This window comes from Haliotis rubra, unplaced genomic scaffold (assembly GCF_003918875.1).
Source record: "Haliotis rubra isolate DU_JTF1 unplaced genomic scaffold, ASM391887v1 Scf364, whole genome shotgun sequence".
Taxonomy (NCBI): domain Eukaryota; kingdom Metazoa; phylum Mollusca; class Gastropoda; order Lepetellida; family Haliotidae; genus Haliotis; species Haliotis rubra.
The window spans coordinates 13132-30404 of NW_025767040.1; the positions used below are offsets into that span (position 1 = coordinate 13132).

A 17273-nucleotide genomic window follows, 5' to 3' on the forward strand; every position below is an offset into this window, starting at 1 on the left:
CTCTGTGCATTCGTCATTAAGTAACAGTTTAGAAAATTTATTGAAATAATGAGTTGCTACTGTGAGTACATCAGTTCTGCTTGTCAGAATATAACATGATGTCACGGAGGCATTGCGATTTGAGTGTTTACCTTTGTGTTCTGGAAGTTTGCAAATATCCATGACCACACTTTCCCATTTGAAATGACTCTTGTTAGATGAAAACTGCCCAAATATATCGTCGATCATTATGACAGACTCACTGCTGTCAGACTGTATATGTTCCTCTGGTGTTCGTACTTCATACACTGGTCTTTCATCTTGAGATAATGCTGTAATATTAAGTAGCCTAATGTAGACTTCCCATCCTTGGGGCACCCACCTGTAATCACGTGATGCATCCGGCACCTTTACCAATCTTATTGTCAATAAGTATTTCAGTTGCTTTGGTTTTTATCATACCATTAGTCCATATGCTCAAAAATTCTTCATTTCTGTCTGTAATAAAAACATGTCAGGCATTAAATACTGGGAGCTCAAACAAATAGGGCTTTAAGGGCTTACAACACACTGAACTTAGTTTGTGATTCAGTTAAAAAAGAAACTAGAAAACAAAAACAACAAAACAAAAACAAAAGAAAACCCAAACCCCAACAATTCAATTGGTGTAACCAAAGTTGCATGAGGAGTCGTTGAATGGCATTTGGAAGGGATACATACACGGAAGAAAAGTTTATGGATGTCAACTTCTTTATTAAAAGAGTATATACTTTACTCCTTCATGAGATGTAAACATAAAAGAGAAGTTGACATCCATAAAATTATCTTCCTCAGAGTTGCATGCATGGAACTTAGTACTTTAATTAGTTATGAACGATCACAAGCTTTGTAAAATGTTTAAAGTTAAACACTTCACTACTGCCGTAATGACGAAAGAATAATCATCTTGTAATACACAGTCAACGTAGTCTGTGCTTCCATGAAGAACTTCTAACTGAAACTTGCATTGCTAAAGATGGTGCTTGGTTCTTGATGTAGACACTTTTAGGATTATGTACATTCACTGAAACAAAAGGCAACTAAGCCAATTAACCAAGCATAGTATGAAAGGTGAATTAGAATGTACATGACGATATAAATTACATTATATTAGAATTTGTTTGGAGATTTAGCACCTCTTGTTAATAGCGTTTGATTACTTTTTCTACAAAGTACTCTCGGCGTTTATTTCTCTTTATGGTATGCTATAAGTTGTTTGCTTCTCTCAAAGGGTAATACGGTCTGATGTACGCCTCTTTGTAGCAGTGTCAGCCGAGCCGGTAGGCGAGGGATGACCTGCTACAAAGAGGCATCACATCAACGTATCGCTCGTATTACCCGAGGGGAGAAGCATACAACGTATTTATCTTACCGCCATGTTAAATGTACAAAATATCATTTTTATGTTATGCTAAAGATCGCTACCGACTACATGACATGTATATGACATGTAAACAAAATGACGTCTTCCTCTCGACTGGATTTGTAACATCAGTGAAACATATTCTGACAAGCATAAAACTGCCATAAACATTGTTAATTATGTTTTAAGCTGTGTGTGCAAACCACACAATGTATAAAATAGCTTAAATAAAGAAGTAAAAGTCGGTAAAATAAATCAGTACAAAGTGAACACAAAAACTTGGCTGATCGAACGGTTTTGAACTCCGGGCACGGCATGCGTCATATTATGTTGTCATACGATTGTTAGCGCTTCATCTTCTCGGCGAGGAGCTAGGCGGTTACCGTGGCAGCGGGTAATATTTTTCAGTTGTTACCCTCGTGTGAGGGTGACACGGAAGCTTTGTTAAACCGTCATTGACCAATGAACTCAAAGTATTTTTACATGAATGTAAGATAAATAGTATTAGTACTTAGCATGATGCTCCTGCGTTAGCAGTAAGACTTTACGTTTGACCCGTCTGTCGCGGAGGGGTTCCTTTACTTTATCGGGTATGTATACGTATCATGTGCATACATATATGTATTCCTATTTCACAAATTATAGCAGTGAAAATATGGTTGCAGGCAATGATGAGGGCTAAGAAAGCATCGTGCAAAACGGAGCCAGAATCACGTTTTTGGACAGGCGAGAGGATCTTCAAATACAGCCGGGGTCGCGGGGGTCATGTAAGTAGTTCCGGAGAAGAAATAGTTGCCCCTTTAAAAGGCTGTATCCCAGTTGTTCTTGGGTCTACGGTCAAAACAATTAGTGTTCTGGAATCACCAGGACATGGGTTACCATACTGGCACTTTGTGTGCGAATCTGCACATTTTGGGAACAAACTACTCAGAAAACTGCTGAAAAACATGGCCGAAAACTGAAAACAACAATAACTGCCAAACGGTACGTTTTAGCGACTTGACCCGTCTGGTAGACAAATCAGCGGAATAATAAATAAAAATAATAATGATAATCCGAACGATTACAATAGGTCTCCTGCCTAGAGGCAAGGAGCCCTAATAAGTCAATCATTTGTTTTCCTACCTGAGCTGTCGATCACACTTCCTATAACTGTAGAGTTCTTCACTGTGCCTCCACTTACACCTTAAACAACAATACATCCATATGCAATTCTGTGTATGCTCAATGAGCTTGCTATAAACATGTACAAGATGGATTTGGAATATGCAGCCATATAAATGCGAGTAATAAGATGATATATGACATAATTGCAGCAATATTACAGAACTGTTCAGATTTCCTCCGTGTGATTTTGTGTGAGATGTTTAAAGTAGTGGTTGACAGCTAATTGAGCCATTCCCCATTTACCTACTAAAGGGTACCTGATCAACATTTACGTGTCTAAGTTAAGCACAAGGTCAAATCGGAACGGCCTGTGATTAATGAGAGTGAAGAATCGTGCATATATACAGGGGACGTTTTAAATGATAGTCGATAACCTCAATAGACAACGGAATTACAAACAGAATAAACAGTTTCCTGTCCATTTGGAATGGCATTGGTTTCTACACCTTGTACATCAGTCACATGAAGCATTAAAAAGACTCTTTGTTATCGCGTATATTCTTTGAGACCAACTCTCAACCTTCCCTTTTAACACTGGCCCTGGAAGAAACTCGGTATGTTTTACCAGTTATGTAAGCGCGACCTCGACCCGTTCTTGAACTGAGTTGGCGGTTTTTACGGTCTTGCATGGATGGGTCATCGCTCTGCTCTCCAGAGTCAGAATCGGGTGGGTCTGTGTCCATTTCTGAAAGGTAAGGGAAATTCCATACGTTTCACTCAACTCAATACAGTACTTCACTCTTCGGGGTGTTAAAGTGGAACTATTCTCCATGGCCTAGAGTCTACTTTCATTCAAAGACTGTGTGTTTTTGAGGCCGTGTGTGAAGGTCTAGACAGAATGTGTAAGTCTAGATAGTCAAGTAGTGCCAAGATGGATGGTTTATATGAGACCACGTGTGAAGTTCTAGACATAGATATAAGCTGTACTTTGTGCGACGGTCTAGACAGTGTAAGAAGTGACATGTGTGAAGGTCTACAGATGGTTTATATGAGACAGTGTGAAGTAATGATATGTATGGAGGTCTACACAGTGTAAGTAGTGATATGTGTGAAGTCATTAGATGGTCTACACAGTGTAATTGGTGATGAGTGTGAAGGTCTACACAGTGTATGGGTGAAGTCTACACACAAGTGATATGTGTGAAGGCCTACACAGTGTAAGTAGTGCCATGTGTGAAGGTCTACACAGTGTAATTAGCAGTGTGTTGTGCGTGAAGGTCAGGTCAGACAGTGTAATTAGTGTTGTGTGTGAAAGTCTACACAGTGTAATTAGTGAAGTAGTGCCTTGTGTGAAGGTCTACACAGTGTAATTATGTGTTGTGTGTGAAGGTCTACACAATGTAAGCAGTGATATGTGTGAGTAGGTCTACACGGTGTAAGTAGTGATAATGTGTGAAGGTCTACACAGTGTAATTAGTGTTGTGTGTGAAGGTCTACACAGTGTAGTTAGTGTTGTGTGTGAAGGTTTACGCAATTTAAGTAGTGATATGTGTAAAAGGTCTACAGTGTAAGTAGTGATATGTGTTTAGGTCTACACAGTGTAATTAGTGTTGTGTGTGAAGTTCTACACAGTATAATTAGTGTTGTGTGTGAAGGTCTACACAGTGTAATTAGTGTTGTGTGAAGGCCTACACAGTGTAATTAGTGTTGTGTGTGAAGGTCTTTACACAGTGTAGAAAGTAGTGATATGTGTGAAGGTCTACACAGTGTAATTAGTCTTGTGTGAAGGTCACACACAGTGTAATTAGTGCTGTGGGAAGGTCTACACAGTGTAATTAGTGATATGTGTGAGAAGGTCTACACAGTGTAAGTAGTGATATGTGTTTAGGTCTACACAGTGTAATTAGTGTTGTGTGTGAAGGTCTCTACACAGTGTAATTAGTGTTGTGTGTGAAGGTCTACACAGTGTAATTAGTGTTGTTTGTGAAAGTCTTCACAGTGTAATTAGTGGTGTGTGAGAGGTCTACACAGTGTAATTAGTGATATGTATATGAAGGTCTAGACAGCGCAGTTGTGATATGTATGAAGGTCTACATAGCGTAAGTTTATTGCTGTGAAGGAAGGTCAAGACAGTGTAATTAGTGATCAGTGTGAAGGTCTACACAGTGTAATTAGTACTATATGAGAAATTCTAGACAGTGAAAGTAGTACAATGTGGGAAGGTCAAGACAGTGAAAGTAGTGATTTCCGAAATGTTGCTTGAATTTTCCAAGCTGGGACTACTTTGTTGTGGAGCCCAGTTGCCATGGATAAGCATTTATAAAAGTTTCATTCAACTACCGAAAGGCACATGGTGACTGAATACAACTGCATGGAACAGATCTGTACAAACGGCAACAAATAAAAACTCGTACATTTACATTGCTTCACCTCAACTTAAACTCTATGCTTGCGAGTCTCTGTGTCATGACTCTTAGCTACGAGTGCTTCCCGACTGACCCTACTTTGCTTAATTGTCAAATAGGGCGCGTGGGTTCAGTGCAACCGGAGCATTCACTGGTTGTGAATAATAAGAACATGGAGCCGCGTGGTTGATATGCCAAGCATTTGGCCTAACCTGCACCAGTTGCAAGTCCTTGCGCCGGCGCCATGTCTGTCAGTCTGGTGCGCTTTGGCGTGGCTTGGCTCATCGTCAGTCGAATCCATTACGACAGTGTGTCCGCTTCCTGTCTGTCGTTTTCGTATTCATCATCGTTGGCGCGCGACCCGATTCAAATTATTTCGGCATGATATGACAACAATGCTATTTGTAGAGTTGGTTCATTGTGCACATGCGAGCTTCAGCACGTGTTGCTCAAATAGGCACCTGTCCATTCGTGACCAACTCGTGTTAGTCCGGGACAAGCCGAATAGCGACTCGTGCCGCACTGGAAGGATTTCATATTGGCGCATGAACATCAGAACTACTTTAAACAGGGACGATAACTGTATTCCTGTTTGATTCCAATGGTACTTAATATCACCGAAGTAATCATACATTGTATTGCTGTTTATGTTTTTAAAGAATCGAACCTATTTGATACAACTAAAAGAAGGAGAAAAACTTATTTGTTACAGACTTATTCTGACGTAATTATTACCAGATGTTCACCTTATGTTTCTAAAATAGGGTTTGATACTCACAAATGGGATCTGTTTTACAAACTATGTAAATAAAAAATTATAAAAGTTACATTAAATCCCAAAGTAGAAACTCAAAAATGAATTTAAAATATTTGTCAAACTGAACATTCGTTTAACCTTGCTCTCATACCCCAAGTGGAATTTTAAATGAATTCGCTGAAAAGCATACGAATGACCAAAATAAAAGTCAGACTAAAAATAATGTTCAACTGTTTGATAGACACTCGTGTTCGTGAGCAGGTTATGAATGAGATTGAATCACTATCAAATAGTGATATCGAGAGCAGGTTGTGGATGAGTGAGTTTAGTTTTACGCCGCACTCAACACTATCCCAGCTATATGGCGGAGGGTCACAATCAAATGATGATATCGTCCGCAGGTTATGAATGAGCTCGAATCACTATCGGATAGTGGTATCAATGTTTCCAAAAGCGTCCGCAAAGGCTAGTGAACTGTTTAATCAAAGCCATAGATGTGTCAAAAATACAAAAATAGTAAATTAAACAGCAGCATGTTTAGCACTCAGCAATATTCCAGGTTTATGACTGCGGTATGTAAGTAAATGGATAATCATGGGTCCTTTAGAGAATATAAGGCTCCTCAAGTGTGATCTTCCTCAGTGAGCAAAACCCAAGATATAAGTTAGTGATCTTCAAAGCAACTCATGCATGCCGTAAGAGGCGACTAACAGGATCGGATAGTCAGACTCCGCTGACTTGGTTGACACAGGTCATCGTATCCCTCGTTGGGTGTAGATCGATGCTCACGCTGTTGGTCACTGGATTGTCTGGTCCAGAATCGATTATATACTGCCATATAGCTTTTATATTGCTGAGTGCGGCAGTAAAACGAAACTCACTCACTCCAGTCAGTGAGCAGTAATCCTACTCATATAGGCAAGCGGAATTGACAGGTGAACTCTATATTAAAAGCTAACGTCACACGCTGTCGTGGCAGTGCATGTAACTCTCACGCGGTCGGGATAGTATATGTAGAGACACCTAACCCATGAAGCTGTCTGGTTGTTTGCCTCTCAACGCAAACACGGGCACCTTTGGAGACCTTATATTCTCCACAGTAGCACTTGCGCTGCTCTTCCTTAAAGAAAATAGAGCGCAGCCATTGGCCCCGCCTTTATCAAAAGTTACTGTGGGTCTGGGCTTGATATCAGGTTGTGTGGATGTGTGTTTGTGTATTGTGACATGCATCACTGACCCTGTCTTGAGTAACACACCAGATTAACCAACAATCACTGTGGTCAGTGCGTTCTCATAGTGCTTGAAAGGACATGTGCACAAATTTCTGTCTTATCGTTCTTCATACTCACATTTCACATCAACATGTCTTACATTTTTTCTGAAAAATGCTTGGGGTTCAACTCGCGTCAGCAGTATCCTATACTGCCCATCAAAAGTTTAGACTCATTAAAGCACTCACTATATGTTATGTATATGTGTATGGTTACATCGAAGATGGATTTCCACTAACTTGGGGGGAACCAACTCGCAAACCTTATGAAGATGAATTTGCACAGGGAACATGCATCAAATTTGTGTAAAGCATGTGCAGATATCATGCATGTGAACAGCTGTGTTTTGGTGTAACGTTTTGCTACGAATTCATCAATACTACGAATTTATGATTTTCATCATTTATCGAACTCATGACAATAATCTATTCAACGTTACAAATGTGTTTTACAATGATTCAGTTCATGTATAAACAGTACCTTTAAACAGTATGGAAAGTTTTGCAAAAATATATTTTAGGAACAGTTGACTAAAGTACATGGCTTCATTTACACTATTGAGTCTAAACATTTGATGGGGAGTATATATGAAGTGACAATTGTATCTTTGTATTTTTAATATCAACACACTCACGGACGCACACGCACACAGACAAACACACTTTTTTAACAGATCGCCCAGTCGTTTAAAGATTAGGAGATTAGAGAAAACATCTCAATGAAACTTGCAAAAATGAAATATACCACCTGCATTAAACTACATATTTTTTCTCTTAACTAAAGAGAAAAACAACTCTATGCTCAGTTCTACTGTTTGTATTTTAGTTTGCTCCATCCAAAACTATTTGTTAAGTAAACATTGCTAAAACAAACAATCTGACAATCAATCTTTATTTTCTTTGTAGTGGAAGCCATAGGCCCAGGCTACACTTCAGGAGTTCAGAGCGGTGCATATGTGCATATATAGTTCAGAAGACAATAAGTTAATTTACAAATTATACAAAGGGAAATATGATATTATTGGCATAGAAGTGAATCTCTAAGTTTCATTGTATTGTGTATATAAATAGCTAAGGTTTTACAATATATGGATTGCCAGTTGACATGAGCATATTTAACTTATGAATAGTGGGACTCGAATAAAGGTTTTGTGGTAAATACAAACATCTCAGATTTTGATAACATTTACATACCAAAATAAAATGAAATTCATTTTCAATAAATTTATCTTTACATACAAAACATATATAATCTATTTGACCTGGGTTGATTAATATATCGACCGGTCTCAATTTGGAGGCGGTGTGAAGAACATCTGAATTTAGCAAGGGGCCGGTCGGAATTTTGAAATTGATAAATATTTTATGTAAAATTCAACATTAAGTGAGATTTTAAAACAAGAATAAAGTGAAAATAGGACTATTTACAGGCGATGTGTGCCATTCTTGTTCATAACTTGCTCTTAGTCTAAAACAAATTCTAATATGAATTTATCGACATAAAACACACCCTTGTCGCAAAACCCCTGTGGGCAATCAAACAACTGAGAGAGAGAAATATCACGCACCTGTCCCTTTAACACACTTATAGATAGAAGTTAAGGCTTTAAGCATCACAGGTGAAACGCCTCTATATTTGAGAATGGCCCATAGTTTATCCCCTGTTAACAAAATCAAAAGCCTTTTGAAATCGACAAACATAGCATAGAACTTCCCCTCTCTTTTTTCTTACGTTGGAAAACAGATTGAAGAATAAAATATTATCAATTGTACTATAACCTTCCCTAAACCCTGCTTGTGATTTCACAACCTTTCGCATGTATTTGCCCAAAATGTTATTCTATTGTTAAGTACAGATGTATATAGTTTACTTGAGAGTACTAAGAAAGGATATTCCCCTGTAATTATTTGGATCATTACGATCACCCTTCTAAATAAAGGTACAGTAATTGCTGTACTCCTGCTGTCTGAAAAGTGGAGGACTCGAACAAAATATTAAACAAAAGCTCCATATACGGTAATAAAATATCCATTGAATGCTTAAAAACTCCGGCAATGAATTATCTCACCAGGCGACTCTGAAGATTTTAAGCTTAAGGATAGCCTCAGATAGTTCATCCCTAGTAATGGGTGAATCTAATATAGTACATGTTATGTCATCAACGTCATAATCAAAATCACACTGACTAATATGGGGCTCGGCATGATCAGACAGTGCTTTTGTATTGATACAAGTCTGACAAAAATAGAATAAACTTATGTTTGATGAAGGTCCCGTTTCAGGTATTCCGTGTAACACCGGCACCATGAGTCGGGTATGAGGGAGTAGTGTGATGATGTGGGCAACAAACCTCCATTAAGACAGTCCCAACCTGCTTTATATTCAGGGGAGCTTATATATACTCATAGAAACGAAAAGGAACACATGGAAGTACAAGTGTTCCTTTATTATTTCCCGAATTTCACTCACATACCTTGTGAAGAAACCTGGAAAAGAATACAGGAACACTTGTACTTTCACGTGTTCCCTTATTTGTTTCCATGAGTATATGTAGCACTACAGAAGTCTTCAGAATTCTGCAGCCACAGGTTATGAAGAATTCCATAGCGATATTTCGTCAGTGTGATGTCAGGCTCTGCACAGCAGCGGAATAACTACACAACAACGGCATATAAATTAATTAACCTTAAAAACATAAACAAATATGAAAGAGCAATGTCTAATACTTTGACTTTCTGTTTGTCTTCTGTGATGTGTTCTGTCAGCGGGCAGCGGGCAATACTAGGTGAGGGTCATGTTAAAAGGTATATAAAGAACAATTCCAAAGGTATCTCGTTTCATGAATGTCTGTGCACGATGACTACATTGTCAATCATTAACGTGATGTTTGGGTAGATATGAATTAAGGTTTTAGCAGTTGAACGAACAATGGCAGACATCGGTAATGATCCCTAAATTAGGAAGTTCAACACACACAGCCAATTTCAAAACTCTCATCACTTCTGACCTCATCAAGAGGTCTACGTTCCAAGCCCTTCATGTCCAAGCATAATCTAACATTGAGGAAATCGGAGACAAGGGGTTATCAAATGTTTTCATCCTAAAATACTTCTAGTATATGCATGATGAAAATAACTATATGATATTGAAGAATGATTTATATCATTCACACACTGGAAATCTTTTAGCATAGTATAGTGGAAGTCTTGCCCACTATGTGCAGCCTTCAAGATGATGGGTGAAGGGAACTCCAGTGCCCTTGAAGATGACCCCGTCCAGGTCGGCCCACAACCAACATCTACACGGAAAACATCGACCAGATGTACACCATGGTAATGAGCAACCGTCGAATCTCAATCCAAGAGTTAGTGCAGGCAAGTGGCATCTCGTATGGATCTGTTGTAATCCATCCTGCATGAACATCTCCATATGTCTAAGGGTTGCGTAAGGTGGGTCGAAAGGATGATCACGGGGGTCACCATAAGTAATGCCAAGAGAACAAGATATAAACAAAACGTGGATTCATCACTATGACCCTGATGACAAACAGGAATCCATGGAGTGGAAGCACTCCAAGTCTCCTCCGACCAAGAAGTTCAAGTTCGTCCAGGAAGGTTATGGGCAACATATTTTCGGATAGCCAAGGCATCATACACATATATTACCTTCCACGAGCATCTACGATGAATGGTACCTCAAGACCTGGCACCAAGTGACTACCACCTGTGTCTTATCGTTCTTCATACTCACATTTCACATCAACATGTCTTACATTTTTCTGAAAATGCTTGGGTTCAACTCGCGTCAGCAGTCCTATACTGCCCATCAAAAGTTTAGACTCATTAAAGCACTCACTATATGTTATGTATATGTGTATGGTTACATCGAAGATGGATTTCTCCACTAACTTGGGGAACCAACTGCAAACCTTATGAAGATGAATTGCACAGGAACATGCATCAAATTTGTAAAGCATGTGCAGATATCATGCATGTGAACAGCCGTGTTTTGGTGTAACGTTTTGCTACGAATTCATCACTACGAATTTATGATTTTCATCATTTATCGAACTCATGACAATAATCTATTCAACGTTACAAATGTGTTTTACAATGATTCAGTTCATGTATAAACAGTACCTTTAAACAGTATGGAAAGTTTTGCAAAATATATTTTTAGAACAGTTGACTAAAGTACATGGCTTTATTTACACTATTGAGTCTAAACATTTGATGGGGAGTATATATGAAGTGACAATTGTATCTTTGTATTTTTAATATCAACACACTCACGGACGCAAACGCACACAGACAAACACACGAATTTTTAACAGATCGCCCAGTCGTTTAAAGATTAGGAGATTAGAAAACATCTCAATGAAACTTGCAAAAATGAAATATACCACCTGCATTAAACTACATATTTTCTCTCTTAACTAAAGAAGAAAAACAACTCTATGCTCAGTTTTACTGTTTGTATTTTAGTTTGCTCCATCCAAAACTATTTGTTAAGTAAACATTGCTAAAACAAACAATCTGACAATCAATCTTCATTTTTTTCTTTGTAGTGGAGGCCATAGGCCCAGGCTACACTTCAGGATTTCAGAGCGGTGCATATGTGCATATATAGTTCAGAAGACAATAAGTTAATTTTACAAAGTATACAAGGGAAATATGATATAATTGGCATAGAAGTGAATCTCCTAAGTTTCATTGTATTGTGTATATAAATAGCTAAAGGTTTTTTACAATATATGGATTGCCAGTTGACATGAGCATATTTAACTTATGAATAGTGGGACTCGAATAAAGGTTTTGTGGTAAATACAAACGCAATCAAACAAACTGAGAGAGAGAAATATCACGTCACCTGTCCCTTAACACACTTATAGATAGAAGTTAAGGCTTTAAGCATCTTAGGTGAAACGCCTCTATATTTGAGAATGGCCCATAGTTTATCCCTGTTAACAAAATCAAAAGCCTTTTGAAATCGACAAATATAGCATAGAACTTCCCCTTATTCTTACATAGATAACGTTGGAAAACAGATTGTAGAATAAAATATTATCAATTGTACTATAACTTCCCTAAACCCTGCTTGTGATTCCACAACCTTTTCGTATGTATTTGCCCAAAATGTTATTCTATTGTTAAGTACAGATGTATATAGTTTACTGAAAGTACTAAGAAGAGATATTCCCCTGTAATTATTTGGATCATTACGATCACCCTTCTTAAATAAAGGTACAATAATTGCTGTACTCCAGCTGTCTGGAAAAGTGGAGGACTCGAACATAATATTAAACAACAGCTCCATATACGGTAATAAAATATCCATTGAATGCTGATAAAAACTTCGGCAATAAATTATCTTCACCAGGAGACTTTGAAGATTTAAGCTTAAGAATAGCCTCAGATTTTCATCCCTAGTAATGGGTGAATCTAATATAGTACATGTTATGTCATCAACGTCATAATCAAAATAACATTCACTAATATGGGGCTTGGCATGATCAGACACAGTGCTTTTGTCTTGATACAAGTCTGACAAATTAGAATAAACTTATGTTTGATGAAGGTCCCGTTTCAGGTATTCTGTGTAACACCGGCACCATGAGTCGGGTATGAGGGAGTAGTGTGATGGTGTGGTCAACAAACCTCCATTAAGACAGTTCCAACCTGCTTTATATTCAGGGCAGCTTATATATACTCATAGAAACGAAAAGGAACACATGGAAGTACAAGTGTTCTTTATTATTTCCCGAATTTCACTCACAGTACAATACATACCTTGTGAAGAAACCTGGAAAAGAATACAGGAACAATCACGTGAGTATATGTAGCACTACAGAAGTCTTCAGAATTCTGCAGCCACAGGTTATGAAGAATTCCATAGCGATATTTCGTCAGTGTGATGTCAGGCTCTGCACAGCAGCGGAATAACTACACAACAACGGCATATAAATTAATTAACCTTGAAGAAAACATAAACAAATATGAAAGAGCAATGTCTAATGCTTTGACTTTCTGTTTGTCTTAAGTGTTATTTCAGCGGGCAGCGGGCAATACTAGGTGGGGGTCATGTTAAAAGGTATATATAGAACAATTCCAAAGGTATCTCGTTTCATGAATGTCTGTGCACGATGACTACATTGTCAACTATTAACGTGATGTTTGGGTAGATAAGGAATTAAGGATTTAGCAGTTGAACGAACAATGGCAGACATCGTAATGATCCCTAAATTAGGAAGTTCAACACACACAGCCAATTTCAAAACACTCATCACTTCTGACCTCATCAAGAAGTCTACGTTCCCAGCCATTCATGTCCTAGCATAATCTAACATTGAGGAAATCGGATACGAGGGGCTATCAAATGTTTTTATCCTAAAAAACTTCTAATATATGCATGATGAAAATAACTATATGATATTGAAGAATGATTTATATCATTCACACACTGGAAATCTTTAGCATAGTATAGTGGAAGTCTTGCCCACTATCTGCAGCCATCAAGCGATGGGTGAAGGGAACTCCAGTGCCCTTGAAGATGACCCCCGTCCAGGTCGGCCCACAACCAACATCTACACGGAAAACATTGACCAGATGTACACCATGGTAATGAGCAACCGTCGAATCTCAATCCAAGAGTTAGAGCAGACAAGTGGCATCTCGTATAGATCTGTTGTAACCATCCTGCATGAACATCTCCACATGTCTAAGGGTTGCGTAAGGTGGGTCCCAAGAATGATCCCGGGGGTTACCATAAGTAATGCCAAGAGAACAAGATATAAACATAACGTGGATTCATCACTATGACCCTGATGACAAACAGGAATCCATGGAGTGGAAGCACTCCAAGTCTCCTCCGACCAAGAAGTTCAAGTCGTCCAGATCGACCAGGAAGGTTATGGGTACCATATTTTGGGATAGCCAAGGCATCATGCACATATATTACCTTCCACGAGCATCTACGATGAATGGTACCTCAAGACCTGGCACCAAGTGACTACCATTTGTTTCTTTATATGAAGAGTTACCTCCGTGGTAGGCTACAGGACCAACAAAAGAACTTCAAAAGACAAGGCATAAATGCCTGACAGACAAGATGGATCAATTGCATCGACTTACAAGGCGATTATGTTGAGAAATAAATGGGGATTGCATCGATGCTCTGCCATAAATATTTTAGGCTCAAAACCTTTTGAAAGCCCCTTCTATGTCAACAATATCCGTAGTAGCAGTTACAATAGGTATTTATCGCTCTGTGATTGACTAAAACATCTCTGTTTATTCATTCATAGTATCTCGTAGGCTGTTAAATCAGTTCGCTGTTATCCTTGGCGATGCCTGAAATTTGATGCATATCATACTTTGTGTACATTTTAGACATTGTTGTGATGTTGTGAATAATTTATGGCAAGTCTGTCCAACTCTGTTAGTTTTATACTTGGGAATGTGTATAGTGACTCACATAGTGTGCATCGTGTATTACTGCCCACTCGGGTAGTGTATTCAGGTGTCGGGTGAATCGGGTGTATTATATTCAATGGCATGCAAACTATTGCTCGTTGTATAATCGTGATCAGCGTATGTATTAACTGATGTTGATTAAAACTCTTTATCAAACTCTTGATATGTATGGGCACTGGGGCGATGGGGTAGCTTAGTGGTTAAAGCGCTCGCTCGTCACTCCGAAGACCCTGGTTCGATTCCCCACATGGGTACAATGTGTGAAGCCCATATCTGGTGTCCCCCGCCGTGATATTGCTGGAATATTGCTAAAGGCGGCGTAAAACTAACCTCACTCACTCACTTTAGAGGCACTAATTTGACTAGTCAATCTCTAACAATTGGTTAGAATGAGTGAGTGAGTGAGTTTAGTTTTACGTCGCACTCAGCAATATTCCAGCTATATGGCCGCGGTCTGTAAAAAATCGTGTCTGGACCAGACAATGCAGTGATCAACAGCATGAACATCGACCTGCGCAATTTGGAACCGATGTCAACCAAGTCAGCGAGCCTGACCACCCGATCCCGTTAGTCGCCTCATACGACAAGCATGGGTTACTGAAGATCAGTTCTAACCCGGATCTTCACGGGTCCTCCGAAAAGATAACCTCACAATTGTACATACAAATATAAATTACTGAGCGGGTCCCTCAAGGTACCTGTGTTCATACTGGTTGTGTATGAGCAGAGGCGAGATGCACACAGGAATCATCATGTGAAGTGCTACCAGTTACACTGTGTACTTGTAGTCAGTCTGTAACACTGATTGTCGTCCACCGTCCACCCGGAAAAGAAACTTTTTTCTTCACCACCTTTCCACAACTACTTGACAGTCTAGTCACATTTCCTGGCAAGTTACTTATGTGCGGCGATTTCAACCAGAGAATCTGACTGTAGGGAAGTTCAATAGTCTTCTTCACCACCTTTCAATCCTTAGCCTCATCACCAACTAGTTTGATCAGTCTAGTCTACACTTCCTGACATGATGGAGATAACCAATAGAACTTCAAAGATCAGTCAAATCTGAGGATTTCGCCGTTCTCTTGACAACACGAACATCACTGTTCCCAGACACCAGATACAAGAACTGCGTTCAGGCGATATCAACATCTTCAAACTTCAAACAAGATCTTAAAGTTGCATACTGGAAGGAATCAGAGCAAGTCCGCTGAACTGAGGAGTGCCAGTTTCGACTTCAGCTTACAGTAGTTGCATTACGGAATGTGTTGGACAAGCGCGCCAGATCAAGTTAACAAATCACAATACACCATACAGTGTCCTCATGGCTCACCTGTTTCAAAGCAGGCAACTGAAACTGGAAGCTCATAGTCAAGTTGATTCAGCAAAGTCCGGGCTGAAGTCATGCTCCTCGATCCCGAGCCAACATGGTTTCAGAAGGAATGCCAGAGCAAGGACTACTCTAGGCTGATTCGACAATTACAGCGTCCTGATCGCTCACCACACTGTCGGAAGTAGTCAAGTTGTCACTATCGAGCCAACATGGTTTCTGAAGAATGCCTGGACTGGTGCCATCGTCACATGTCACTATCAGAAAGAAGCGCTGGTCTCTCCTCTCATTAAGAAAAGCCACCTTGACCCAGAGGTGTTGAAGAATTACAGGTCAGTGTCTAACTTGTCTTACCTCTCCAAACTCCTGTAGTGGGTTGTTTTGCCTCAAGACCCAAAGACCACATGGACTCCTATGCTTTGTTTGAGGTAATGCAGTCCGCTTACCGACAGGGCCATAGCACCGAAACTGCATTGTGCGGGTGCAGAACGACTTACTGTGTTCCATAGATTCTACTGGTGGGGCCATTCTGGTATTGTTGGACCCATCTGCTGCGTTTGATACCGTGGATCACAACATCTAACTATCCCTGAAAAGAGGATATGTGTTACTGGACTTGCACTGAAATGGATCCAATCCTATTTGTCAGACCGGCATCAATTTGTATGTATAAACGGCACAGTTTCACAAAAGGAACTACTTAGATTCGGAGTACCTCGGGGATCTGTCCTCGGAGCCATTCTCTTTGTTATCTATACGTCGCCACTACGTCGCCACTCGGAGATATAGCCCGGAAACATGATCTACAATTCCACCTGCAACCTGCAGACGATATCCAGCTCTACATTGGCTTCAAACCTCTGCAACCTACATCCCGGGACTCTGCTCGTGCTGCAATTGAAAATTGCATTGCAGATATCCAAGTATGGATGATTACTCACTTCCTTAAATTAAACCAAGACAAAAAAGAAATGCTTGTTCAGTGTTCCCGTTCCACGCTGCGAAAACTGCCTCTCATGAAATTGGAAATAGCAGACTGTTCCGTGCAACCATGTGAACATGCTCGAAACCTAGGAGTCGTCTTCGACACAACCATGAGCCTTGAGAAGCACGTGAACAACATGGGCAAAAGTGGCTATCATCACATCCGCAATATTTGACTGATAAGGAAATACATCCCCAGGAAAACGGCAGCAACACTGATTCAAGCATATGTTACATCTCGACTAGATTATTGCAATGCTCTGCTTCACGGACTTCCAGAACACCTCCTGATGAAGTTACAGAAGGTCCAGAACTCAGCTGCGAGAGTCGTGACACGAACTAAGAAGTCAGAATACATCACTCCTGTTTTGATGGCATTACATTGCCTGCCAATCAAAGAACATATCCAGTACAAAATGTTTGCATTGATGTCAAATCCTTGCACGGAAAAGCGCCAGTATACCTATCTGACCTTGTGCATGAATATTAGCCGCCAAGGAACCTTAGATCATCAACACAACAAATGTCAAAGTCAGTTGTTGGTCGGACAAAGACATTCGGAGACAGGT

The 17273-nt window shown here is 39.6% G+C and overlaps 1 protein-coding gene across 1 annotated transcript; it reads right to left on the reverse strand.

The window, feature by feature from the left end:
• Nucleotides 1–367: 367 nt before the first annotated feature.
• On the reverse strand, nucleotides 368–5413 carry LOC124285611. The gene is made up of 5 exons (XM_046721875.1): nucleotides 5106–5413; nucleotides 3114–3233; nucleotides 2507–2566; nucleotides 968–1042; nucleotides 368–477 (listed from the first exon to the last, which is right to left on the reverse strand). Exons 1-5 carry the CDS (start codon nucleotides 5176–5178, stop codon nucleotides 368–370), a joined length of 438 nt encoding a protein of 145 aa, XP_046577831.1. The 5' UTR covers nucleotides 5179–5413.
• Between the last annotated feature and the right edge of the window lie 11860 nt (nucleotides 5414–17273).

Bases quoted from the DNA above. Each gene is read 5' to 3' on its own strand.
- LOC124285611 (XM_046721875.1), bottom strand. From the start codon at position 5,178: ATGAGCCAAGCCACGCCAAAGCGCACCAGACTGACAGACATGGCGCCG. The intron at 3,234-5,105 runs GTTAGGCCAAAT...CTTACCTTTCAG, and splicing joins AGGACTTGCAACTGGTGCAG to AAATGGACACAGACCCACCC. The intron at 478-967 runs GTTCTTCATGGA...TTTTTATTACAG, and splicing joins AATGCAAGTTTCAGTTAGAA to ACAGAAATGAAGAATTTTTG.